This window comes from Homalodisca vitripennis, chromosome 3 (genome assembly GCF_021130785.1).
Source record: "Homalodisca vitripennis isolate AUS2020 chromosome 3, UT_GWSS_2.1, whole genome shotgun sequence".
Taxonomy (NCBI): domain Eukaryota; kingdom Metazoa; phylum Arthropoda; class Insecta; order Hemiptera; family Cicadellidae; genus Homalodisca; species Homalodisca vitripennis.
In genome coordinates this window covers 96,018,708-96,045,628 of record NC_060209.1, presented here as the reverse complement: position 1 = coordinate 96,045,628, position 26,921 = coordinate 96,018,708, and the positions used below count along the sequence as shown (strand labels likewise).

At 33.2% G+C, this 26,921-nt stretch overlaps 2 protein-coding genes across 2 annotated transcripts in view; one reads left to right on the top strand and one right to left on the bottom strand.

Annotated features, from left to right (window-relative positions):
- The first annotated feature begins 2,130 nt into the window (after positions 1-2,130).
- On the top strand, positions 2,131-7,823 carry LOC124358689 (shematrin-like protein 1). The gene is made up of 3 exons (XM_046810989.1): positions 2,131-2,251; positions 3,914-4,085; positions 7,566-7,823. The coding sequence occupies exons 1-3, from the start codon at positions 2,228-2,230 to the stop codon at positions 7,631-7,633; spliced, it is 264 nt and encodes an 87-aa protein (XP_046666945.1). The 5' UTR covers positions 2,131-2,227; the 3' UTR covers positions 7,634-7,823.
- Positions 7,824-13,642: 5,819 nt separating this feature from the next.
- The window catches only part of LOC124357202, a 29,912-nt gene continuing 16,633 nt past the window's right edge, over positions 13,643-26,921 (bottom strand). The window contains exons 2-3 of the mRNA XM_046808741.1: positions 24,493-24,715; positions 13,643-15,607 (exon numbers count right to left, since the gene is read on the bottom strand). Of these exons, the coding sequence (XP_046664697.1) occupies positions 13,794-15,607; positions 24,493-24,715 (2,037 nt within the window). The 3' untranslated portion in view covers positions 13,643-13,793. The remainder of the gene's footprint in view (positions 15,608-24,492; positions 24,716-26,921) is intronic.

Genomic DNA, 26,921 nt, shown 5'->3' with positions numbered 1-26,921 from the left:
GCATGTTATGTTTTCACACTGACTGTAAAGAATAAAGTGTTATCCTACTCTCCCTGAAATGAAAGAGGTAGGATCACATAATGGAGCCAATATGGTTATGGCTTATTGACTCGAGCCGAGGAACGAACGAGCTTCCAGTGATGCTGAATAAAGTGCTAACAACAAATAAAAGTGCTCAGAACAGCGGCATTAGTCAGTATTGTGTTCAGAGAGCCAATTGCACTGCAAAGGCACAACCTGATTTTTCTTGAAATCGTTAGAGGAATTTTCCTTTGAGACAAAAATTGATCGTCAGACACGCTTATTTACATAAAGCATCGAAAGGGCTAAAACACAAAAAGAATGTTTAGCTTTAAACACTTAAAACCAGTCGCCAGATTCGTAAATAAATATTACATAATACTTCAGTTAACCATATAGACTCTGAAATTTGTGGCTTTTTCTCTCTTTACCTAGTTATCTGGTGATTACATAACTATTACTTTTGGGTCTGATGGTTGGTTGGCTTTAAGTGTATCGAGCTAAGAAAGAATTAAAGGTTGATATTTCCTTTTGATACCCCATAATTCCGACCCCAGCCAAAATTACCTAGAGATCGGTTTTACCTAAGAAATAATGTTGCAAATTGATTTCAAGCAAAAAAAAAAAAAAAAAAAAAAAAACAGGCTGTATGCTTAAATTCTTACCTCAAATTGGCTCTCTGATCACTATGAGGCACGGGGGGGACAACTTTAGCCGATGTTCGCTGTGTTGCAGTGTGATTAAACTCAGGCTCGGGGATATGCTTTATTGATAACGTATTTTAGGATTTGTTCTGTAAAAGCCTATTTGAACCTTATTAGATGTAAGTAATGTCGTTTTCAAAGCAAAATTTGTTTTACTTTCACAGTAGGCATGCGTCTTGTGGTTAAATTGCATACAGGATGATAACGCGTGTTGTTGAAGAGTGAAACTGTGTGTAGGTCTATGTATTCCACTAGTCAATTCGCGCATGTAGGTATCTCAGATGTTAGTGAGAAACGACGTAATAGTCATCACACATATTCTAATTACGTTACAGCATTTTTTTTAGCTAATTGAAAAATAAAGTGGTTAAAAATTAGATTTCTCAAACTCTTGCTATGTATTGTTTCAAATATATATTATATTTTTATAGACCAATAGACTAATATTATGGAATGGCCAATATTTGAAATGAAATAAAAGTGCAGCGTTCACTGTACTTACACTGATCATTTCTACCTCAGCAGTCATTTCTCACGTCTTTTGCGGCTAATTGTTTCTACTGATCAAATCTGCCTAAGGTTTGTAACTTCTATAGGCTACCCTCTCAAATTTTGGAGTGTTCGTCTTGGTTTGCTACGCCTTCTTCTATCTAAAGCCCATTGCCATTTCGCCCGTCTAGGTTCATCTCATGTGATCGTCCATCTACTAATGATCCTCTGTAGATGACCTAATCTTGTAATTGGGGTTTTTATAGTGTGTATTGTATTTTCATCAATAAGCACCCCTATATGTTTAAGCTTGGACACCCCGCTGCTCCTTCAACAAAAGTCATCCCCATCTCTATATAATTAATATATTGTTATCACTTACTTAGTATCAATACTTCTAATCCATAGATAGACACACATTCTATTATTGTTTTATAAATTAAATTTTATAGTTCCTTGAAACATGAATGAATGAAACATGAAAGCTATAAAACTGCAAGTAACTTGTCAGAAATAATACTGGAAGATATTGTTAATTTTGTTGTATTTATTTACAACTCCGTATCCTAAATCCAGCTCTTTCGTGTCTATTACTATCTTAAAGACTAGTGATACTTTGTTCACATCCTCTAATTATACTTAAGCAGTGAATAACAGAGTCCCCTTAGTTTTGAACACTCTGCAGTGTTTAATATTTTTACACCAAAATAAAGAGTATTTTCACTGTTATTATGAGCTATTTTCGAAATGCGATTACTGTTATTATGCCCTTATCTACACAAAAAATTCTTTATCATTATGTTGAACGGGTCGAAACAGTAAATCGATAAATTTGAGGAAGTGTGACGTCAGTTTGGTTCCTGAGCAGATTGCAGCAACGATGAACGAATCGGGAGTAAAGCCTCTACGGCAGGATCACGGCATACTCGACCTTCCCACGGGGTCTCCGCTTATATACTGTCCGGTCGCCGGCTCCTGGAGTCAGACAAACGATCGCTCGTCCTGCAGATAACATGGCATCCGTCGCTCCTCTTCTTGTGAGTACTATCACCTACATTTATCAGGCCTTCAAATATGTTTCTAAATTATTCTTCATCATTCGAATTACTTATGAAAATTCGATATGAAAAAATCAGAAAACTTAAAAATCATCAATTTGGCAAACTTTTCCGAACGCAAAAACTTAACCTTATAATGTTTGTGTTGAATAATCCTGTATAAATAATAACAAATTTAATCAAATAAACTAAAAGTCCTAAAATTATCCTCAATAATAATTTGATTTTCATTGCTCTGATGAAATAAGCCATAGGCTACGAAATAATATTTCATCAATATGTTGTTTTGATTAAATTTTGAATGCTATCGAAAATGTACAATCGGCGCCCATCGAGATATCGATGTGTGCGCGCATGTGAGCAACCCCACTCTCTCCCTATATGAAGACTCCGAGTATTATCATGACAAAATCATACTACTACAGGGTGCTATCTATTAAACTAGTACTGGGTGTTATTGATCAAAATTTTCATCCCACTTTGACTGAAGTTGAATTCTTTTATATTTATTTGTATTATTTCCCACTATGATTTCCAATTTTATCACACATGTCTCTTTAAAATTAAACTGTTCACTCTACCCTGACATACGTAATACAGTATTTTATTTTTAATTTATAAAATTGTATTATATTTTTTATCTAAATAATATTGTGGACGTTTTCTGATATAATACAATCAGTATTTTATGAAACTGCACAAAATCATTTACAAAATAGACATTTTCAGTATGATTTGGTTCCCTAAAATATTTTTTTTTTTTAAGTTGAATTGGGGTCCTTATAACTGCAATTCCAAATAATGACATTTCAATAAGCATGTAAAATTTATACTCAGTAACCATACACCTCATGTTGTGGGTTGGCAGCACAGCAAGCATGGCCTGTTGACCAAAAATGAGGGGAGGGGGGAGAAGGGTGGAACGTAACAACAAACATTTTAAAATTCGATGGTTATGTATTTTCAAAACTTAAGTTTTCAGTTTAAAATAGTGAATCTATTATACTCTTTTCTGGTAAGAAAATGCCTAGGACACATGGTTACGGAATAACTTATAGAATCTATCAGACTTTCTGTATTTTGTATTTTATTTGCAGATATAATGCTTCATGTCATGTATTTTTCGTGTCACTTAAATCTTTTTTGTCAAAAAATTTAAGTTAAAAATGAAAATGCCTTGTCATCAACAGCGTTCTTTAATAAACATTACTTTTGTCAAATCTGAATATTTGTGGGTCATGTTAATATAAATCAAAAATAATATATAATTAAAAATAGTAATTTATATAGTTTTCACTTTTGTTTAATTCTTATTATTATTATTTCTCATGATGAGATTAATATTTTTCATTTTAATGTAAGTTCTTATACACAAATATTGTTTTTATCATTTCCTCAACACCTGAAGAAGAATTTGCTAAAAAGGCATTCATTAATGGTGGTAGCATTACATTTCTGTTATGTGTTTACCATGGAAAAATCAGGTCTTTTAAAAATTTACATTTATTTTTTTTATTCTCTCTATAATAATTTTTTGGTTAGCTCTAACTGACTCGTGTGCAGAACTGTGAGCAGACCCCGTAATCTTACACAGATACAATAAAGCCCATTCACATGAGTCTGAGAGTGTGAGGTGTGCAGGTGTGCCTGCTGGCTGTGGTGGTGGTGTGCTACGGTGCTGCCAAACCTGATGCTCCTACAGATCTGAAGGCAGAAAGTAGTTACGGTCTAGGCTATGGACTCGGCTACGGTGGCTACGGACCAGGAGCGTACCCAGGATGGTGGGGTGGATATGGCCACCCGTACAGGAATGGTTTGTATATTGTCTAAGAGCTGTCTAACTCCACTTCTCTCCCCGTACATACGGCACACAACCATATTAAATTTGTCATATCCAAAAACTAGACCTGCGTTCTGCTTGAACATCTCAATGTTCTTGTAACACTAGTTTTTATTGCATTTAGCCCTTATTTGTTCTCTTTTGTAGTAAAAGTAATTAACTACATTTATGGCACAATTTCCTGATTTTTGCACAATGAAGAAGCACTTGTTAAAACTGAGTGTCGTCCAGTTTGGCTCATGAGTTTTAAATGCTATTTGTTGACACTTGCGCTTATAAAGAGAGAAAGAAATATCAACAGGTTCCTTGACTAGAATCAGAGTATTATAGAGTCTGACCGTAATCGTGAGTCTGATTTAGCTTTTGTAATATAGATTGTGGCAAGAGAGAGAGAGTAGCTCAACACATTAAAATTATAATTTCAGGTAGTTGGTAAGATTTTACGATTTTAATCACAAAGAGAATTACTTTACCTTTATGCAATTCATAATAAATTGACAAAAATCAATAATGTTATAAATAAATGTCAGATGTGTATATTTCATGCCTTTAACATGTGTCATACTTTTTTAACAGGAGAGCTTCAATAAAAAATCTCAAATTAAACTATCAGTAAAGTTTCATCTAATTATAAAGTAATTGATTATAGGTGTAACAATTACTATCAATTAATGATAATAATCATATTATAATAAGTTCTTCTTTTTAAGTTCTTTTATGCTGGGTGTTCAAATAAGGCAAATATTTTTTTCAAATTAATCATGAAGACTAAGAATCAAAATACAAATATAAGAACTTTTGCACTGCTATTTGTTTATTGTAACAGTGTGGAATAAAATTACACCTATTTATAATAACAGTTTGATTGGCTCTGATGAATACCATTTCAGATTAAGTAAATTGATAATTATAAATAAATAAACTAAATCATTATCTCCTACACCTACCTCTCAAAAAAGGGATTCTCCACTCTTCAAATTTGAGTCATCATATATTTGACTATGGTCCAATTACCTGATACAGAATTTTGTGATTGGTGTCTATTATCTCACAACCTGGTACTATTCTATGAACATGTGTTGATGGCCATTTTGAATGTGTTTGAAGTTGGTTTATAATTTTATATAAGTAATATAAATATTTAATTAGTATTTAAAGAGCCGGCTATATTAAAATGTTCTGGAGTGTTGCCCTTTAAGAACAGTTCTATGCTTTTATGGCCTTATTTTTTGTTGTATAATTATTGGAAATTTCCCATTTTAAAAATATGATTAATAAAATGCTATTATTTAGTTTTTTGTAACTTTTTACTTTGTCAATTATATTTAAACGATAAACCATAATAAAAGCTAGAAAAAGACCACAACTTCTTTTATTTTTTTTGAAAAGTGTTGGTAGTGCTTCTAGTAAAGTGTGATAGTATTAGACATATTAGGATTTGTGATAACCAATTTATTCTTCATTTTATCCAGTTTCAGAATATATATAATGGTATCCAGGTTCTATTGAAGAATATTGTAAAAAAACCACAAATAGGTAAAAGAAAGGCTAAATTTGTTACTATGGTTACAACTATTTTCAAAAATTTACAAAAAAATATAATTCTTACACTAAATGTTTCAAAAATATACCGAAGTTTAGAAAATTATATGTACTACAAAACACTAAATAAATTAATAACAAATTTTCAATTTTCTTTTAAAATTGGTGGTACCCACCTAAATTTGTTACTATGGATACAATTGTTGTTTAAAATAACAAAAAAATATAATTTTTACACTAATTATATCTTAAAATATACCAAAAGTTAGCATTGTATAGCCTTAAAAAGCTATAACAAGCTATAAACCAACATTATAAACCATACACATAATATATCACTAATTTTCAAAATGACTAGATAAAGACGATTTTTAGATTTCTGGCAAGATTTATGACATCACTTCATCACTGAGCCACACAGCAAAAAATTCACCATTGAAATAAGCTATTGTTTCTGTTTGAAATGGTACATAAGTAGTGGCGGTAGAGTTGATTTATGTACTATATGAACTGTGAAAAACATGTGCGAGTCAGATCGAAATTATAGTGTCCATCGCCATTGCAAAACAATTTAGATCAACATTATAATGTTAATAGCCAGTTCGAGGGTTAAAGGATAGGGAAGTCTATTTTATACACTAATTTATGAACATTGTCTATTTATTGAAGACACTTGGAGCAATTGAAACAATTTTTAAGTTTGCAAAAAAATAAATTATATTGGAAAAGTGTTGTTTTAATAATTGTTTATTTATATACAAGGTTTGTATTAGTAGCTGCCTATTATTTTTTATCTTTTATATTATTTATTTAAAATAAACTCAGATGTAAATATACATACACATGCCATACTGCTGGTAATAGGTGGTACAGAGTTTGTAGTATGCTTATAAAGTTGGATATTCACTTAGTACCCAAATTTACATCTTAATTGTAAATATTTAATATCTGTTGAATGGTCTGAAGTATAGTTCCATTTTTTCTGCCAACTATAGGATGTTGGTGATTGATATAAATATTATTATTGTAAAATTATTTAATTTTTATCATTTGTATGTGCAGTAAATCTATATTATTTAACTCAGTTTCTTGATTTTTCTATGATGGTTTTAGGTATAGAAATATTTATTATATATATATGGAATTTATTCAACATACATTATCTTTGTTTAGCTTAAAACAGCTGATTACTAGAACACACATGTGTAGCTCAGGCAGTTAACCTCAATTCACTAACCAACTTAACACCAGCTTATTTCTGTATGCTGGTTTCTATTCTTTGTTATTATTAATCAATTATATTTTCTGAAAAATAGGGAAAAGGGAGTTTGGTCGTTCCTCTCAACTTCTTTAAGCGAGCATCTCAAATATTGATGATTTTGAAGGATCAGTATGTAAGAAATTATTATATAATTTGAATAAGAAATCTGTATTTTAGTGTGAGGTTTTCAGGTAATGTAATTAATTCATTGCTCAAGAGGCTTCCAACTGGCTCTCTCTGCATTAAACCAATATAATACTCCAATATATCCTGGTATAGGTATACAGGTACTGGATTTGGAGGCTGCAGAGGATGGTTTGGTGACTACTGCACATTTTGGTAAAATGTCTGATCTGTTGCAGTCATTTACTGTTTTCCCTTATTTGACGTATCTCTGTGTTCTAGTTTTGGGATATCCATGTTATGGATTTAGAGGTTATGGAATATGGAAAATAGGTTTAACTTCTGCTGAATTCGTCTAGCAACCCCTTCTTTGACATAATACTGTGACTCACACTGAGAGTATAGATTTGAAGGTTAACAAGCCTCTATTGAAGGCTATTATTGCTACTAACCATAATGTTGACATGTGAGGACTCTGTTTCATTAACTAAACATGATACATTGTTTGAAATAAAACTGTGTTTCAGGCTGGGGATTTCCAGGTTATGGATTAGGAGGTTATGGAGGCTACTTTGGTGGCTACCCCTACTACTGAACATACTCAAAACCTGTCTGGAATTTGCTGCTGATACCTGAAATTACCATACATCCCGTCTTTGTCAAATCTAAAGTGATTTTTGTTTAATTAAACCAAGTCACTATCAGACAATAATGATTTATAGTTATATGTAAACAATAGATTTATTTTATTGTTTATTTCAACTTAATAAAATATGTAAATATCACCCTTGTTATTTTTTTGCCAACTCAAAATCAAAACTAATGTAAGAATATTTTAAGGTTTATGTTGTTCCTCCTTTGTGTTTGTGGGCAAAGAAGTTGAATCTGGAACCACACAATGATGAGTCATTCAAGGATACTCTTAATTCTTAGAATCGTTACACTAAAATACCATAGTTTAAGGATTGTAAATTTGTTCTATTCAAGTTCTTTACTCTTGATTTGTAAGCCTACTAATGATTCTTTTTATTCTTTGTATTCTTTTTTCATTATTTTTGTGTTCATTCACTGTACAAGCTTCTTTAAAGTATGATGAAGCAACGGTATGTTAAAATATGTTAAAAGTATGTTTAACTAGCAACGATTACTTGTCATGTAACTTTGAGGAGAGTAATCACATTTTACACAAAGTTTATACTTTTTTAAATCAAAAATTTATGCATTAGAGTTTACTTAATGTAGATGAATTTAACAGTAGACACCTGCATATTCAGGTATAGTCATATTCATAGTCATTTTGAAAATTAATGCCTCAAAACTGATTTGGCATGTGAAAGTTCCAGCTTAAATACAATCCATTATTCATCTATGCTTCTATGCTTCAACAAACTTACATTGAGTCTGGATTTTACTCAATACCTATGGATTGTATAGAAGTTATATCTGTTATTAAGAAACTTGTTGTACAAATTAGTCTTATGTATTTCAGACCATGATGAAATGCATAAGACTAATTCACTTTCACTCATCAGAATGAGTGGGGTATGAAAGAAGACCATCCAGAAGTTAAAACTGTTAGGCAACTGAGTTAACAAAATCTTGTTCATTTCACTGGTTGTCTTCAATACCAAAAGTGGAATTTCTTAGATTACACAAATGACTAAAAATATAGATTATTTATTGAATGTTTAGTAAACCACTTAAATGTTTGTTGCCCTGTTGTTACAAAAAAATTAAACTTCTATAAAAACTTGTGCGTAACAAAAGGGATTTTAGTTTCGCGAAAGAATTTGAAAGTTATATATATAAATGTTATGCTTTGAAATAGTTTTGAAGTAAAGCGTTATTACAAAAATTATAGAAGGATAATACAGATGTGTCATTCGAGCAGCAAAATTGTCCTACAATGTTAATAAAAACTGTATGCAACAGACAATATATTGAAGATGGCATGGAGTATTATAAATTCTTTTAAAAATAAACCAGTTAAAAAAACCTCTAAAAGTTTAAATAAATGGAGAAGTGGCCACAAAGTTCACAGACATTGCAAATGCTTTTAACAGTTTCTTTTCTAATTTTTTCAATGAGACCTGATTAAGAAACATTTTAACATTTTGTTTTCCCTTTATCATCCATGGTGTTGTCACCTGTCACTCTAAACGAATTGGCTTATTTTAAATATACATGCAACTCAAAAACCTCTTAAGATTTTCAGGGGATTCCTATGTGGTTGGTTAATCAGTGTTCATCTAATATTACTAATCCTTTGTCAGAATTAATTAATTCTTCATTTGGAACAGGAGTTTTTTCAGATTTGCTTAAGTATGCTAGAATTGTATCTGAATTTAAAAAAGAAGACCCAAATGTTACAACAAACTAATATACCTGTTTCTATATTACCTGTATTCAGCAAACTTTATGAAAAGGTTTTTTTTATATATTATTGAACAACTATCTTAATGAAGAAACATACTCTCAAAAATCAATTAGTATTTAGTGAAGGTATCTCTACTACTGGTGCAGTAGTAAAACTTCTAGATGCTATTGCTGATGTCTTAAAAGACATTAATTCTGCAGTTGGGGTCTTTCTGGACCTTTCAAAAACCTTTGACTGTGTGGATCACAAAATTATTTTATTATGGAATAAGAGGAATGCCACATGGATGGCTTGAATGTTTTCCAAAAAAGAAATAAACAACAAGTAGATATCCGGGTCATTATCTAATTATTTGGAAATAAAGTTTGGCATTCCTTAGGATCCTACTTGGTCCTTTTTTGTTTTTAATATATATAAATAATTTTGAACCAACTGTCAAATTCAGTAAATTAATACAGATGCAGATACTTTTTGCACAAGTTCAAAAAATAACCCTGATTTGGAAATTGAGATGTTTGAGGATGTCAATTCCTGTGCACAATATTTTGATGACAATGGTTTGAAAGTAAATCTATTAAAATCTAACTATATTACTTTCTGTAGTCGTCCTACTGATGACATAGGACCAACAGTAATTTTAAATTATGAGTGAAGTCAAATTCAATTCTTGGAAATATTCCTGAATAAGGAACTGACATCGAATGAACATATTAATCACTTATGTTCCAAGGTGTCTCGTAACATACATCTATCAAATATGTCCTAAAAAAATTGTATTAATTGCATATCATGGAATGACTTTCTCATACCTATTAACCTATATGGTATGGGATAAATGTGCAGCAAGAGAATAAAAAAGATTTTTTATTAAACAAAAAAAGACTTTGAGGTTAATATCCAATCTTAGAAATTATGAATCACGTGGAGATGTCATTAAACATTTTGGAATTCTAACTATGCCTTCTTTGTACATTTTAAAAACGATTATATTTTCTTGTTATAAATGTACACTGACAACAGTCAGAAATGTGCATTCATATAATACTAGATTTAATGGACATGTTAGGCCACATCAGCATAGAATGAGCCTGTTTCAAAATATGTTCTCTTATTCTGGAGGATGTCTTTTTAATGTTTTGCGGAAAGCATTAAGAATTAACAAAATTCTCGACTGATTGAATCTAAATTAAATTGCTTTTAATCACTAATGTGTTTCATGATGTGGATGAATCTACAGACTATTTCAAAAAATCAAATTGAAATTCAATTTACTCGTATTTTTAATTAATTTATAGCTTTTTATTTAAGATTTATTTTTGCTAGATTTATTAAATCTATTAACAATTAATTTAAACTTCTGTAGGCTATATTGCTACATGAAACTTTATTTTGTTACTTTTACATTATAATACTATTATTAACTATTATAAAACATTCAAAATTTCAAGTGTCCAACATTGCTACTAACAATATTGTTGTAATGGCAATAAAGAATATTTATTTATTAACGAAGAAGAGAATATTTCCTGGTAAATGGGAATAGTGGGGTAAAGATTTTGTCATTTATGGTATCTCCAGCAAATCTTATCTGTTAGTTTCTATTGTAAACCTAAATCTGGTAAAGTATAGCTAGATAGAACTCATATATTTTATACCTTCTTCATATTAAGGGTTAAAATATTTTGAGAAATATGTACTTAGCTTTAAAGAACAGGAAATTTAGGTTGTTCATATCATTACTTATTTAAAAGGGGGACTAAGGGAATAAAATTTAGAAGGATAAATCTTAAAATGTCACCCAATAGTTGTTTGCTTAAAGAAAGCATAAGCAGTCACATTATCTACGCATACTCTTTTCAGCAGTGCAGTCTACCTCAAAGTCATGTCTAATGATGTTCAATATTGCTGAAAAAACCTAAAACCTCAAACTAATGTTCTTCTACGCTTTTTGATAGCTATACATGATGTGTTTTTGTTATCCCTAAAACCAACCAAGCAATATGACTGCTGTTGGTGCATGCCTGTTTTAAAAATTAAAAATGTACTGTGATATAAGCAAACATAATTTGAATCGAAAGAAAAATAAATAAATGTACTATCTTATGTAAAATATACCTCTTAATGACAGGTACTTATATTTATAACAAAAGCATTTTCAATTTCTTAATAATAATAATAACTAGGAGTATGCTACACCATGTGTCACGTAACACGCTTTGCTGAGTTGTATGCAAAATTGTATGCAAGGTACATGTTTTATTATGTCACATGTTGAAATGTTATAGATATATTTTAACTCGCTTGCAAGGTTATGTATTCTGTGATTTCCTCATTGCTGTTATGGTTACCCATAGTGTAGAAATATTCACTGAGTTTTAAACAAATTCCATGGAGTGACATGCACAAAAATCAAATTGATGTTACCTATATAGAAATGTAGCTTCACACAAAATATTGTAAGTCTATAGTTCAGTTTGTTCACAAGATATTGTGCAACAAATCTTGCTGTTCTGTTGAACACAACAAAGTAACTAATGATTGTTCATTTTGTATGTTATTTGTTGTAATTACAAGTTATTTTCTATATTTTGCATCCAGTGTGATTCTTCAATTTGTCTAGTAGATGTATTCCTACAGCAAGGGCTGTCTGTATTCGGCTTTGGCATGCCCCCGAGACAAAAATTCTGCCGGGCCCCATCATGTCCAGCTATCCGCTCCCGGTACAGGTGTGCCAAGGCTGATCCGGACTCCCTAAGGGCCCTGCCCCTGTAAAATTGTCCTAAAAAAAACCAGTCTGAGTATGGGCCTGCCTACAGTGCCTGTAAGTAAATTTCAATCTTGTTTTAAATTTATTTTCCTTTTTAATGTTACTATTCCATCCAAATATTATTATAGTGTAAACAAAATTTAATTACAATTAATAGTGAGTATTTTTATGATCCATTGCAAAGTAGAAGTATGCTTGATCACATGCAGTGTAACAAGTTTTACTAAAGATTCATATAAAATTTCAAATTTATTGATCATTTTGTTCTCAAGATATCCTGCAGATAGACAGACAGACACAAGAGAAATGTCGCCAGATCAATGAGTCCATCACTAAACATGCATCACCATCGAAACTCCATTATCTACATAGAAATGAAGGTTCATGCAATTTTAACTCTAGACCTCAATTTGTTAATATATCCTTCTGAGTAATAGGCTTTTGAAACACTCAGAAAATCCTATTTAAGGACATGCACCATCACCAAAATGATCTTACCTATGTAGAAATGAAGGTTCATGCACATTTAAGGCTGGAGTTTAATTCATTCTTGACATACTTTGCAGAAAGTAGAATGACAGACATATCAAAAAATTCTGAATGGGTGTTTGGTCAGCCCTCTTAAGTGACAGTGAAGTACACAAAATTTCAAGTCTATAGCTCAATTTGGCTTCAATACATCTTGCGGACACTTAGTTCATTTGGTTCAGCAAAATGCCTGGTAGGACATACACCATTATCAAACTTGGTATCACCATGTCATGCCATGAAGCTTCAAGCAAAATATTACTTATTTCACTTACTTATACTTATTTCACACAATAACTTTTAGTCTTTCACTATTCAAAATTGTTTAAATTTCTGGGTAGTAACGCTACAGTTATTTTTATGTATTTAAATTAAATCATATTAAAATGTTTAATTTATATTATTCCTGCACCATTAAAAATTTTCATTTTAAAATCAACTGGAATCTATAAACATGAGTATGGCATTTCTATAGCATTTTTTTTATATTTACTACGATACAACACATTATATACTTCCTGCATACTTGAATAACTTTTATACAGTGATGTGATATATTGTACATTGTAATTTCCTTCAATCGTATTTTTTATATTGTTCAAAACAGTTAAAAAAAGAAGAGTTGAACAATGGTTACTCTAATCTGGAATGTAAAGAAAATGTATAAGGAGCAATTGAGCTTGTACACAACTACAGAACACAACATAAAAGATTGTTGACACTCCTTGCTTGCTACACTTATCTCTAAGTGGTGTAAATAGTAAACACAAAATTTCAATACGTATGACTACATGAAAACTGCTGCAGTAAAAAACTGTCTTGTATGTAGAACCAGTCTCCCAACCTGTGGTTTTGTAATGGCCACTGCATCATGTTGGCCACCTGCTAAATATAAAAGAGGTGTAATAAAGTTTTAGGAGAGAAAACAGTAATGTTTTAAAAACTTAATTACTTTATTTAACCACTGTACATAGTACATAATGAAATTATAGCAAGTTAATGTCTTTAGGCAGTATGTGACAAGTACCTGAAGTGGAAATAAGAAAACTGTTTTTTTTATTAATACTTTATCTATTACCTGCATCAGCTCCTGGAACCTGTAAAAACAGTATTTCTCTTGTATTTAACATATCCTCTGAAGGGTTGTCTTGTTTCCACAAATTTAGTTTTACTGTTGTGTGTTGTCATTTCACGTACACCTGATGGATTGTCAATCATCTTAGTGTTCTTCCATATATTTACATAACTGCTTGGTTGATGTATGGTTTGTGTATGAAATAAATTACTGGAGTGTTCATATTCGTGTCTTGGAACAGTCCTGCGCAAAATTCTTGTAGCTTTGATGTTGGGATTGACTTGTCTTCTAATGTTCCTTTTCCTGTTGGTTGAGAGCAGCATGGAGTTTTGAGAGCTTTGATCAGAAGTTGAGTGAATTTCATCTTCCTCCTTAGTTTGTTCAGAAACATAAGAATTTTTGAGATTGTTACTAGAGGAATGTTGGTCTATTATTTCATCTTTGTCTAAATATTTATTGTCAGGATCTATGACCGTTTTTGTCACAGAAACTAATACAGTTTTGCCATTCTTGTCTTTTGTTTTGAATTGATAATTAGAGCGAACATTTCCTCTAGAGTCAACGGATTCTTGTCTGGAATGATCACCTATTTCATAAGAAAAAGCATAGGAGCCATCCGGCATTATCTGTAATTCCTTGTCAGGTATTTCTGCACCTTCATATAAAGGATGCTTTACTACTTTTTTGTGCATGACACTTGTTTTTCTATTGTTTCCTTCACTTACTGCTGTTGCTCTTCTAATACCATCGACATCTAATACAACTTGTAGTGAAACAGGTTTATCAACATCTTCATCAGGGGAATTGAAATTTAAGCCAGCTCCAGCTTGAAGATTTTTATTTCCCCCACCTTTGTCTGAAGATATTGCCTGATGCTTGTTATTTTTATTGTCTACTATTGTAGAATGGTTTTCAACATTTAACTGCTCAACAGTTTTCTTGGGTTCCAGTTCTTTTTGCGTAATTCGTTTTATGACAAAGCCTATACCAGCTCCAGCTTCATACTCAACAATGTTTAACAAACCGTCGCTGCCGATGTAAGAATAGTTTCCTTGAACATTTCCGTTGGAATCAGCCTCTTCATTTCTTGCTTGTCCATCAACAGAAAATCCAAATTTGTAGGAAGCATCAAAAGGAACTGCGGTGCTGGAACTTTCATCATTTACTTGCTTCTCTAATTCTACAGGTGAATCTGGTACTTTGAGATTGTTGTGATCATTTCTTGGAGATGTATTTGTCAACACCATCTTTGTGTCTACCAGTGTATTATCAATATTTTCATCAATGATTTCCTTATTCTTAGTTATTAAGGATAAATCATGTTTTTCGTTAAGTATATAGGCTCCTTTTGAATTGTTGGGCTCATCTACAGTATTTAAATTTCCAACTTGATCATCACTTTCTTTTTTCTTTAAACTAGTCGAAGAATTATCTTTCTGTGAGTAAGTGTTGATATTACTGGCGTTATGATATTCACCTACACTCTGCATTTCACCATCAGAGTATGAAAGTTGGTCAAGTTCTTGAGCTGTAGTTATTGTTTTCGTTTCCGGCTCAGTTATTTTTAAACTTTGGTCATGAATAGTAGTAACATGATTCAAATCTTCAATATTTTCAGCAGATGTATCTCTATATCTGTCATTTCCTGTGTTATACACTGCTTGAAAAATGTTACCTTTGTTCTTGTAACCAAAACTTCCCCATGCATTACCGTTATGGCCTCTTATTTGATGATGTTTGAAGTTTTTATTGTCTATGTTGATAGTATAAGTACCTTCACGGTATTGTTTGGTGGCTGGAACCGGCGTCTCAATATTTCCTTCTGAAAAAACAAAATTAGTTATTTAAGTTAAAAATCTTCAAGTCATACAGTTTTTACTGATCCAATGTAACATTTTTAATATGTTAGTCACCATTTCTCCTTAGAGTGCTGGGAAAAATCTATTGCAATATGTGAACAGTATATCATAATATATGACTTGTTTGTATTTCTAAAACTTAAACAAGTTTGTTTACAGTTGTATACATATATTTAATTTCTGATATATATTTAAAAACTAACAGACTGATTGGACCAGAATGCAAATTGAGACGTGTAATTTGTACTAAAGCTGTATCATAAACTGGTCCGATTATTTTATCATAATAATTCTATATAGTCTGTTAAGCCATCATTGTTTTAGTATCTAATGTAGGCAACTCTTGATTTCAGCTCATATATTGGTTTACACGACATCTTTCGTTTGCTTCCATTTAGCTTCACAATCTAGCCACTGTCTGCTATTAACCTTTCACTGTAAGCAGGGCTGTAGGCCGGGCTGTCAGCTTTGGCGGCCCCAGAAGAGATATTTGGCTGAGCCCTGTCATGTCCCACCACCGCGCTTCGTTACACCCCTCCCCCCACCACTATCCCATTGATAACATCTTATATTATATATTTATTTAATATCTTATTATTTTGATTATGATAGGAAATTTAAAATGTAAAAAAGAATGTAGATGTAAAAATGTATTTGACGTTGGAATTAAAGTAGACGTAGCCACAGCCAGTACTAGCAACGACCCTGGTGCAGAAGAAGTTTCTCATAGTTTTGATGAACATGAACATACCATACACTGAAGAAAGCGAAGACCGTAATAAATGTTATGTGGATGAAGGAAATTACCACGTAGACGTAGCTTCACCTCAGAACCTGATTCTAACGAAGATATTTTTTGGAAGAATACTCTAAATACTATGTCAAAACTAGATTCTGGGATAGCGACTATCATTACAAATTCAGATTTGGGACTTCTCTAAAACAAGGTGGTGACTAATAGCATGGTTGAGACTAGTGAAAATGGGCCTTCCTGTGATGCCATCAGACCTGCCAAGTGATAGAAAAAAGAGCTTTTCCAAAAGCAGTTCTTTTTTTAAAAGACCAAACTGAGAGAGATTTAGAAGAGACTGGCTTTTATGGAGTGAGACTGCTGAGTCCTTATTTTGTTTTCCATGTGGGCTTTTTTATAAGGGTTTTGGGGGCAAGAAACCATATCCAAATAAGTCCGTTTTGTAAATTAATGATGGATGGAAAAAGGAATATGGTTAGCGGAAACTGTACAATAAGTTACTATTGCATGAAACAAACGCCTCCCACAAAAATAGCTACATCCAATGGAGAGAGTTAGAAAGGAGGCTAAGTGGCGCATCTGACATACATTCTCAGCTCAACTCAGATTTGGCTTCAAAAACAAAATATTAGAGGGATATTTTAAAGATTGCTCTCTATAGTCATGTTTCTTGGAAAGCGACAATTAGCTCTCAGGGAGACCTCTGAAAAAATAAGGGATCCCAACGATGGAAACTTTTTAGCTCTGATAGAGCTATTGATGGAATATGACCCTTTACTAATAATAATAATAATAATTTTATCCCTTTCGAACATGTACATGTTATACAACTGTCAAGGAACTCGGTTGGGTACCGGGTCATGAAAGCATTCATGGAAATGAAAAAGCAGACATCCTCACCAAAAAGGGAGCGGAATCCACAGTGGTGGGGCCTGAGCCAGGTTGCAGGATAACCTTCTCCAACATTAAAGCTCTGGTCAAATATTGGGAAAAGAGGATTAGACACAATAATTGGAGTAGAGCCTCAGGATTAAGACTATCCAAAGGCTTGTTTATCTCTCCTTACGTTAAAGAGTGGACAGCTCTCTTAGACCAGAATAAGGAGGATATAAGACTAATATTAGGAATGTTGACAGGAAATGGCCCTCTAAGGAAGCATCTTATGAAGGTAGGCCTTAGCCAGACTAAAGAGTGTAGACTCAGTGGAGAGGAGGAGGAGTCAGCAGAGCACATTTGGTTAGATTGTCCTGCCATTGTAGAAACTCAGAAAAGATACCTGGGAGCATATCTCCTCAGCCCGAAGGATATCAGAGAACAGGAGCCCTCAAATCTGATTGGTTTTTTGCAAAAGCCTCGGATTTTGAGGGCACAAAATTAAAGTAAGGGAGGCGCAAGGTCCTTTTAGGGCTAAGCGCGGGGACAAACTGTCCTTTTCCCTCAGGAAGGAAAAAAAATTGTCAAGGAAGAAAATAGGCTAAAATTTTGGATTTATACATGACATCTAGGTTACTTTCATACATATAATTTGTTCCATCCATCCTATCCTACTACTCATTTAATTGAATTTCCCACTCTAGCACCTGCATCAATCAGCCAATCATGTGATTACCCAAACATGTGCCATGAACTCATCTATACTGTAAAAAGCTTCTGAAATCAATGCGGTTTTAAGACGAGTTTTAAACACCTTAGGCACTGTGAACTCTTTATCAAATTTGGCAGTTTTTTTAAAAACTGAGCTCCTGCCTGAGAAGGCAAACGCTTATGTACTACCGTCCTGTGTCTCCCAGTTCGGTAGTTGTCCCTGCCTCTAGTCTCATATGAGTGTATATCACTACCTCTAATATGATTGCATTTTGATCTGAAAAACAGAGAGGTCTCTAGAATGTAGAGACAGGGTAATGTCAACAGTTTCAGATTTTTGAATGCTGGTCTGCACAACTATCTCCATTGTAGTTTTGCAATTGTTCAAACGGCTTTTTTCTGGAGTGTAAACACGAACAACGCTGCAAACGAAATTGAACAAACACCGATTTTGACGGGTTTGTTTTAAGATTGAGCTCATTGAGATGTTGAATTAAGTTGTTGAGCTCAGTGAATGTTGTCATTTCAAATTGTGTGTTTGATTTTTCTTTGAAACAGAGAGTCGTGTCATCGGCATACTGAACTATTCATCCTTGTTGCAAAGATGAGCCAGCGTTGTTAACATACAATAGAAAGAGTAGCTGACTGAGAATGGAGCCCTGAGGAACTCCATAACCCAGCTCACCCCCTTCCGACCGTACGTCAGAAATTTTAAGAATTGTGTTCTATTACTGAGATACTATTCAAGCCACAAGAGTGGCACTCCTTGTATCCTGTAATACTCCAGTATGTGAATTAGGGTGTTGTGATCAACGCAGTCAAATGCTTTTGATAAATCAAGAATCACACTAAGTGTGTCTCTATGACTTTCAATTCCTTCGCACAATAAAAAGCGAGCTTTTGTAATAAGCGAGCATATTTTAAAAGTAAAAAAGGCCCAAGAAGAGAGGAAACAGGTAGAAGCTCATTATCTGTCCAAAGACTCACAAAATTAGTTTATACAAGTTTGTGATGAAAGAGTTTGACAGAAGGTTTTTGGATGAAAGAAAGAAATCAAAATATTTTGCTGTTATAGCATACTCTACCCCCGATGCCTCACATACTGAGCAAACAACATTGATCTTGAGATATCTGTTAGATTATGAATCGGAATTTTAAATTTGTAAGTAATTTTTAAAATGTTTTTGACTGTAACGAGTGGATATGATCAACTCGATCATTGACGAACTCAGCAGACACTAAATTCCGTTGAAGGACTGCGAAGGACAGGGATATGATAATTGGTCAAATATGGAAGGAGTTTATAAAGGCGCTCAAGCCATCATAATTAAACATAACAATTTGGGCTTTTATAATTAACTGTGCTGTATATAGCCTGAACTTGTGTGTAGTTAATGCTGTTGAATGCTGTGAGGAAGTGATAACATTTTTGGGTTGTTGCAAAAGACATTCAACTCTTTTTCTAGAAGCTCAAAGATGGGAATAATAAGAAATTGTATTGGATGTTCCCTGCACAATATTTCCCAAACGAGATGGTCAGCCCGAGTAGTTAGTGCTCGACCTTCTGTGAAACATTTGCCACTCATTATTCATGCCCTGAATAACTGTAAGGAGCTTAATTTAATGGCATATTGGCAGAGTGCTAGACAGATTTGAAAGGGCCTATGAAATATCTAGGATCATTTGAGTACATTATGATGTCAACAATATAGCTTAAAGTGCTTGCAATTTCTAACAAAAATAAAGTGATACTAGCTCGATCGTCAATCCAGAGAACGCTTAATGAAAAAACTAAAAGTTCCTGCAAGAAAAAATCTCTACTAAGCTAGTGGCAACAAACATGTCAAAAAGTGTAGAATGTGAAACATATTTCAAGGATAAAAGACTGAAGAAAAGACAATTTTTCTATGATGAAACCAGAAATGCTTCATCAGCAAGATGTATACCTGAACATCAAATAAAACATGAAGAGGAAAATTTTCAGAATCAATGTTTTCTATAAGCTTCTTGACTCAGTTTTCAGCAGTCTTAGTCAAAGATTTGAATTTTATGGAAAAAATCAGTAACCTCTTTCAATATCTTTGGACATATAATGAGGAAGAAATGTCATTGAAAAAGCAATGTTTGAGTTTGTGCCAGATCTACAAAGAAGATCTAAAAATTTTTCAAAGAAATAAAACACATTTAGAGTCGATCCATAAGACCAACTTGGGAGACAAATCTTTTCAACCCTTTACTACTTCTGAATGCTCTAAGGGAGACTAAACTGGATAGTTTATACCCAAACATTATTATAGCAATCATGTTGTTCTGCTCCATCTCTGTATCTGTTAAGTAAAGGAGAGAGAAGTTTCAGTTTGATGAAGAAGATAAAAAGCGCTAATCGATCAACGATGAACCAAGAAAGGATGAACGATCTCTCAACATTCTGGCAACGGAATCTGATTTGGCAAGGAGTTTGAAATGTGATGATATCATTGATGAATTTGACAAGGAAGTGAGCTGGACAATTTGTGTATTTTCATAATGTGTGATGTTAAAATAAGCCTAGCCTAATGTTTCATTATTGATTTTTAAACGAGGTTCAATAGAGTTTTTTTGTTAAATATAACTTTTACTGCTTTAATAATAAAGATGTAAGTAAATGCTAACATTCTACTTTTAAAAATTTTCCATTTGTTTACTAATATGTATTCATATAATATATAAAATGGTTTAATTTTTTTATTAAACTGGGGCTACAGGTTTAAAACCTTTCAAAATTAATTCGGAACTAAAAACCAACTTTTTTCATTCTTACTGGCTCTTTGAAAAATATGGAACTGGTATGGTGTTAATAAACAAACTTTATGTAATTAAAGGTAATGAATAGTTAATACAGAGTTTAGCTCCAGTTCACCATCCTCTTAGTGCAGCATTGGGAATCTGATGGTACAGATTTGGACTCCTGAAATCTGGAGTCATATTTGTTTGAAGAAACCCAAAATGAGTCAGTGACGAAGCTTAATATGAACTCTTTACATCAGAGAAACCCAGACCACAGAATATAAAAATATAGTGTAATCTAGATGAATAGAAATTCTCATTGCCTCATTAGTGGCCCAACATACCACCAAGAGGAAGGAGGACTTGACCTATACTCAACCCCTTCCCACCGTAGCTATGTTATGTGTAGTTAATGACCTTATTCAGCATCATAATAAAGCATCATTTTTAAAGGTTTTTTCTCCTTTGAATTTACACTGAAATTACTGCAACAAGGAAATAACCAATGTCTTATTCATATAGGGATCATTTGGATCAAGCGACCAAAATGATTTATTATTTTGATATTGCTATATAATTTAGGAACTCTTACCTAAACATTTGAATGTTCTTAGAGATTTCTTACTTTCTCTATCATATGTACTTTGCCCTTTAGTTGAACAATAACAAAACATTAATGTTTTTACCGATGTCAAGAATCAATTTGGTAGTTCTTTTGACTTTCAAAAATTTGAACACCTCCTTTAACATTCATATAAGTGATTTTATGTTTATATGGTTACAAATCACTCAGAAAAATGTTTAAATGTACTAAAATTAATATAATTACAGTAAATTCCTAATTTTGAGGTTAATTTAACGACTAATTTAAAAACCTTTGAATAACTGTAATGTTTAATTAAATAATACTTTTGAAATGCAGGTTGTGGCATTATTCTTTGTTTGATCATATCTTAAACCTAGACCTGGCATTGAGTACAGTTAACTCGAACAGCAACAGCGGGTATTCTAAGTGAGCTATCAGCATATTCAAAACATCAAGTCAGGATGGCTGTGTGGGTCTAAGGGGCTATTCGGACGCAGGAGTTAGCCTTGGAGTCACGGGTTCGATTCCCATGCCTGACGTTAGGGATTTTGTGGTCTGGTGTTACTGGTCTGTGGTAAAGCCAGCGGGAGGGCAAACCGTAAATTAATGGTGGTTGGCTTGTGAGGAAGTTAACAGGATCAGTGGTTCTCTAATATAAGTAACCAGACCCAAAACATTCATTTGCATTTTAGTCTTTAATAAAAAAAATAAATAAAAAAACTTGATTCATGGTATTTTATGTTTACAAGGCATTTCTTACTGAATCATGACCATAATAATAACTGTTATTAGATCAAAAAAAACTATTTATATCACAATAACACCAAAATTGTAATATGGAAAAGTTCGTACTCATGCGGTTAAAAATGTATCCTAAATTACGACTTTGCCAGTTTCAGGTCCAAAAAATGATGTGCATATTAACAACCTATGCTTACATTTACAACTATCTACTGATTCCTTGCGGGTCATCCCCTACCGGAGGTAGAGAGTCGGTAAGTATGGAACAAAAATGTTTTAAATTCACAATTAAATTTGCAAAGTTTTAGTTGTGTAGCTCAATTAATAATAAAAATATTAAACCATAAGCACTCCTGTATACTAATGACAGTCTAACAGTAGTACACTATCTTCATGTTTTATATTAAAAAGAAAATAGAAATGTATATTTATTTAAAAATGTAACTATGAGGTACTGACAAATTTCAAAGTTTTCTAAATTAAAGGGCCATTTCCTCAATTTAAAAAATCCTTTTTTAACAGAGTTACCTATAGGGTAAGGCAATTTATTACGTAAACCAAGTGCCAAAAATCTACGTTATGGTAAAGTAAGTCTTTTTTCAGGTTTTGGAACAATTACATCTTCAGCATTTCTTAATTCAATCTATATTCTCCATCACGGCATAAGCTGGTGTGGGACCTGGTGCAAAACTTTTAGCTCAGGACTTAATTTCAGTCCAGATCCACCGGAATGCAGGATATTATGTATTATATAAAGTAAACACATTGTAAAATTAAACGGCAAGTGATAGAAAACAATTGGTGGCACTACTGACAACACTATCAAACTAGAACAATTGTTTGCATTAGGTAAATTTCCTTCTAAGTTGAATATTTCCAGAATCAATTCAAAAATATTTACCAACAAAATATAGTTTAAGTCTTGGTTGTTCAAACTAACAAAATATTTTTCAGAGATATGGTTACTGGAAATGAAAGTCTTTAACGATGACAGGAATTGTTTGGTGCTAAATAATTAGGTTTTTTTAGCTGTAGAGGGCACCACAGTGGGAGAGCGTGGGGCACTATAGTACCATTTAAAACATTTCTGTTTAAAGCATTAAATTAACTTTTCAATCTATTTTAAATTCTTTACTTTGTGTTGAATTGCGTGGAAATGAATATTAAATAAACTTGTTGGAAAAACATAATGGAAGATTATTTTTAAATTAATATGCAAACAAACAAATTACAAAGATAAATAACACTTATCAAGGTAAAATATTTTTTCATTCAGTTGTGGTATTTTTAAATTCCATAATCACTAATATTCAGCTCATGCAAGGTTGAGAGGGTGGCAAAGTTGTTCAGCACTAGACGTACTAGCTAATACCATCCTTTTACAATCATGATCAACCTTCTTTTAGAGTATATGTTTGTCTTGTGCTGCTTTGAATTAGGCCAAGGAATAATCTTATCTTTATTTCTTATCTATTAATTAGGAAGAAATTATTTGTATCAATCATTATTTTTTGATCACTGAATATTATTAACATTCTCTAACTGTATTTAGATCATTTCCAGACCCAGACTTCTTACATTGTTATACAAAAAAGTGTGTATGTGAATGTGTGTGTATATGATTTGCTCTGTATTTGTAAATATATAACAATCAAATATTTAGTTTGCCCTTTTTGATAAATAAAGTTACTTTCAAGTGTAGGACTCTATTTTTTAGCGACAACCGTTGACTAACATCAGCAGGAGTGGTGACAAAAGAAAGCTTTTCTGCTATTCAATCAGTATAGACTTGCAGTGAGGGTGTAAGGTGCATGTATTAAAGCTATACAGTTGTTATTCTCTAGTTAACACACAAACTGTGGGAAACACTGGGGTACTGTGTGTTGAGACAGCTCAATCTCAGTCATTGTAGATCCACTGTGAATATGTTAAAGCAGTAGTTATAAATAAAAATAACATATATAATAATATTCAAAAATGTAATCTCTGCTGCCATAGTGTACAGAATTATACAGTATACAGATTTCTTGTCCTGAGAAAAAAACAGTACACTTTAGGTATTATGGGTATAGTTTGGAGATATACTACACTCATATAGCTAGTCATCAATATGCTAATAAGTTAAAGGACAATTTTATTTTGTTGCTATAATCAATCAGATTTTTTTTATTTGCTAAAAGATAGACATTTTAATTTAACAGAGATTTAAAAAAGTCTAAATACAATAGAAAGTGTAAAATCTTAATAACAAAGGAAAAGTAGCAGTTCCAAGATGGATCCTTGCAGTGTCTTGAAATAATATTCTTACAAACAAATAGTGTCTTTACATTAGATTCTTAGAGTAAGTAATACATTTCAATTAATTGAACTGAAATTTACTAATAAGCAAAAATTTACATTTTTTGTAGCGTTTTACTCACCTGGTAATTTGTTCTTGGTAACTATCCTTGGCACAAAACCATTGACACCGGCAGTGTACTCTACATGTTGTGTCTCGCCCTTTGAGTCTGTGTATGAGTAATGACCCCGCACCTCGTTGCCATGATCAGCCTTTCCTTCTACTTCCTGCCCAGCCGTACTGTACTTGTAGTTTCCACGGCTGCCCTTTACGTTGTATCCATTTGCCACCACAGCTGCCACACACTATGTGTTGAAAAACATGAGATAAGTTATAGTTAAGTTAGGAGTAGAAGAGGTTTTGCACCTCTGATTTGGTCAGCCTTCACATCTAGGGCTTCTGGTTATCTTGGGCCAAATCTGTAGTCTGCAAGCCTGCCCTGTAATCAAACATGTACTCACCATGGTTGTCCAGTAGGCAGAATCTGTCTGCCACATACATGCTCTGGGACAGGGCATTGACAAAAATGAGGTCAGTTATAGTTAATGTAGAAGCAGGCTTAGAGGTTTTTTTATCTCATTGTCTTGACCACCCTTCACCTCTACTATCAGCATGGCTGCAGGCCGTTTTACACCCCTGCCAGCGCCCTAGGCACAACGAAGAGTTGCGCCTCATTTTAATACCCCTGCCAGCTGACCAATCCCCCCCCCACCAGCCCTACCATAACGCCTATACCCCGTAAATTTAGATTTAGTCTGAAATGCCAGTTTTTGGTTCGGGTGGGACTTTAGACTTAATGTCCCTTAACTCACCTTTACAAATTATCCTGATTTTTTCGAGTACCTTCTCATTATCCACCGCCTATGGACCCGCCGTGTCCCGGACTGGCAATGGTTAGCCGTGAGGTCCACCCTCCCTTCTTTACATTTTAAGTATTTACATTATTTATAGTATTCGTTTAATCACATTTTCTTTGGATTATTTTTCGTTTTTGGCTTACCACCACACTGACTAGAAATCCATACAATAGCTTTTTTCTGGTTTTCTATGTTGCAAAGTCGATAATAATATTTGTTAGTCTAATTTTAAAGTAATGTCATTTTGGGTGCACAGCAACAACAAGCCATTCAGCTTTTTATCTTTCATCAACTAATGACGGTCTAATTTCTGACTTCACTCTTTTCAAAGCTGAAAAGCTACGTTCAGCTGTGGCAGTTCGTCAAAGGTCAGGTTAGAAATATTCCTGAGAGCGACCCTTCAAATTGGGGAAAGTGTTCTGTAATCTGTTTGATTTTATGTAGGCGTATATATCTTTGATCTTAGAAAGGTTCTTCAAAACCATGTATTGTTTGAAATGGTTACATTCCTGGGCAAAGTCTCGTCCATCAATATCGTTCTTGTATACTTCTCCTAACAGTTAGCTTCACAAGCCACCTCTTTGGAATTTTTCTCTTCTAGATTTTGTAAGAACTTAAATATTGTGTCGAGATTTGTATAGGCCTCTCTTCTTTTGAGCTGCGAAGCTATATTTGTCAACAATGGCAATAAACATCCAGGTGCGAAATCTTTCTCGAGATGTTTCTTCCATGCTTTCTGTCCTTCTTATCATCGGGTAATAACTTTCTTTTTCTAACTTTGTCGTATACAGCTTCTTCTTTATCTGCAAGTTTTAATGCTTTGGACTCGACATCATCAAATAAATATCTCTTTTCACTCAAAAAAACGAGAGGATAGTGTTCCAAGTTCCTTTGTATCACCAAATAGGTCTAAATCTTGATTTTGAAGAGTCAAACTTGTTCCTTGTTTTATCAACTGTCTCAAGAATTTCGTCCCAGATCACAGTTAATAACGTGGTTTGGAAATTTCCAAGTGTTTTGGAAACCCAGTGGCTGTGCATTGTGTTTCTAGTGTCTGAGTATCGTCTTTATTTAGCTCATCAAGAGCATCTTTTTAATTCAATGTCGACTTATTTTTAAAGCTCGAAGGGCGTCTGCCCTAGCAGACCATCTTGTGTCACTCAGGGGTTTTATCATTAGATTTCTCTGTTATTTCTTTGATTTTTCCTTCGTTACTCTTTTCAATATGCCTTTTTAGGATGTTCCACCTGTCAGTGGATGCCGAGAAGAAACATACAGCCCTTGTACGAATGTAAAAACATATTTGTGTGTTATCTGGACACGCCTTCTCGGCAGCAAAACACCCAGCAAGGTTTAGTGAATGAGCTGCACATAGTACATAGTCAGCAAGATAATTTTTACTGTTAATCCTTGCCTGAAGACCTGTATATGCCCGACATGTTTGATGCATTGTCGTAAGTTTGTCCACGACAGTTATCGACGTCCAGCTCAAGTTTCTCAAGTAAAACTGAGGGTTGCTTATTCCAATCTTCCAGATTCGTGGCATACACTTGGTAAGAGTTTGTATCAGGCGTTCGTTGGCGCAAGCATTGGGCAATTAAACATAACGAAGTACTACAGCCAATTAGTCTGTTGTGCGACACGTCAGGTGTGG

Excerpts from the sequence above, each read along its gene's own strand:
- LOC124358689 (XM_046810989.1), top strand. The coding sequence starts at position 2,228 with ATGGCATCCGTCGCTCCTCTTCTT. Across the intron at positions 2,252-3,913 it reads CATCCGTCGCTCCTCTTCTT|GTGTGCCTGCTGGCTGTGGT; the intron begins GTGAGTACTATC and ends TGAGGTGTGCAG. Across the intron at positions 4,086-7,565 it reads TGGCCACCCGTACAGGAATG|GCTGGGGATTTCCAGGTTAT; the intron begins GTTTGTATATTG and ends ACTGTGTTTCAG.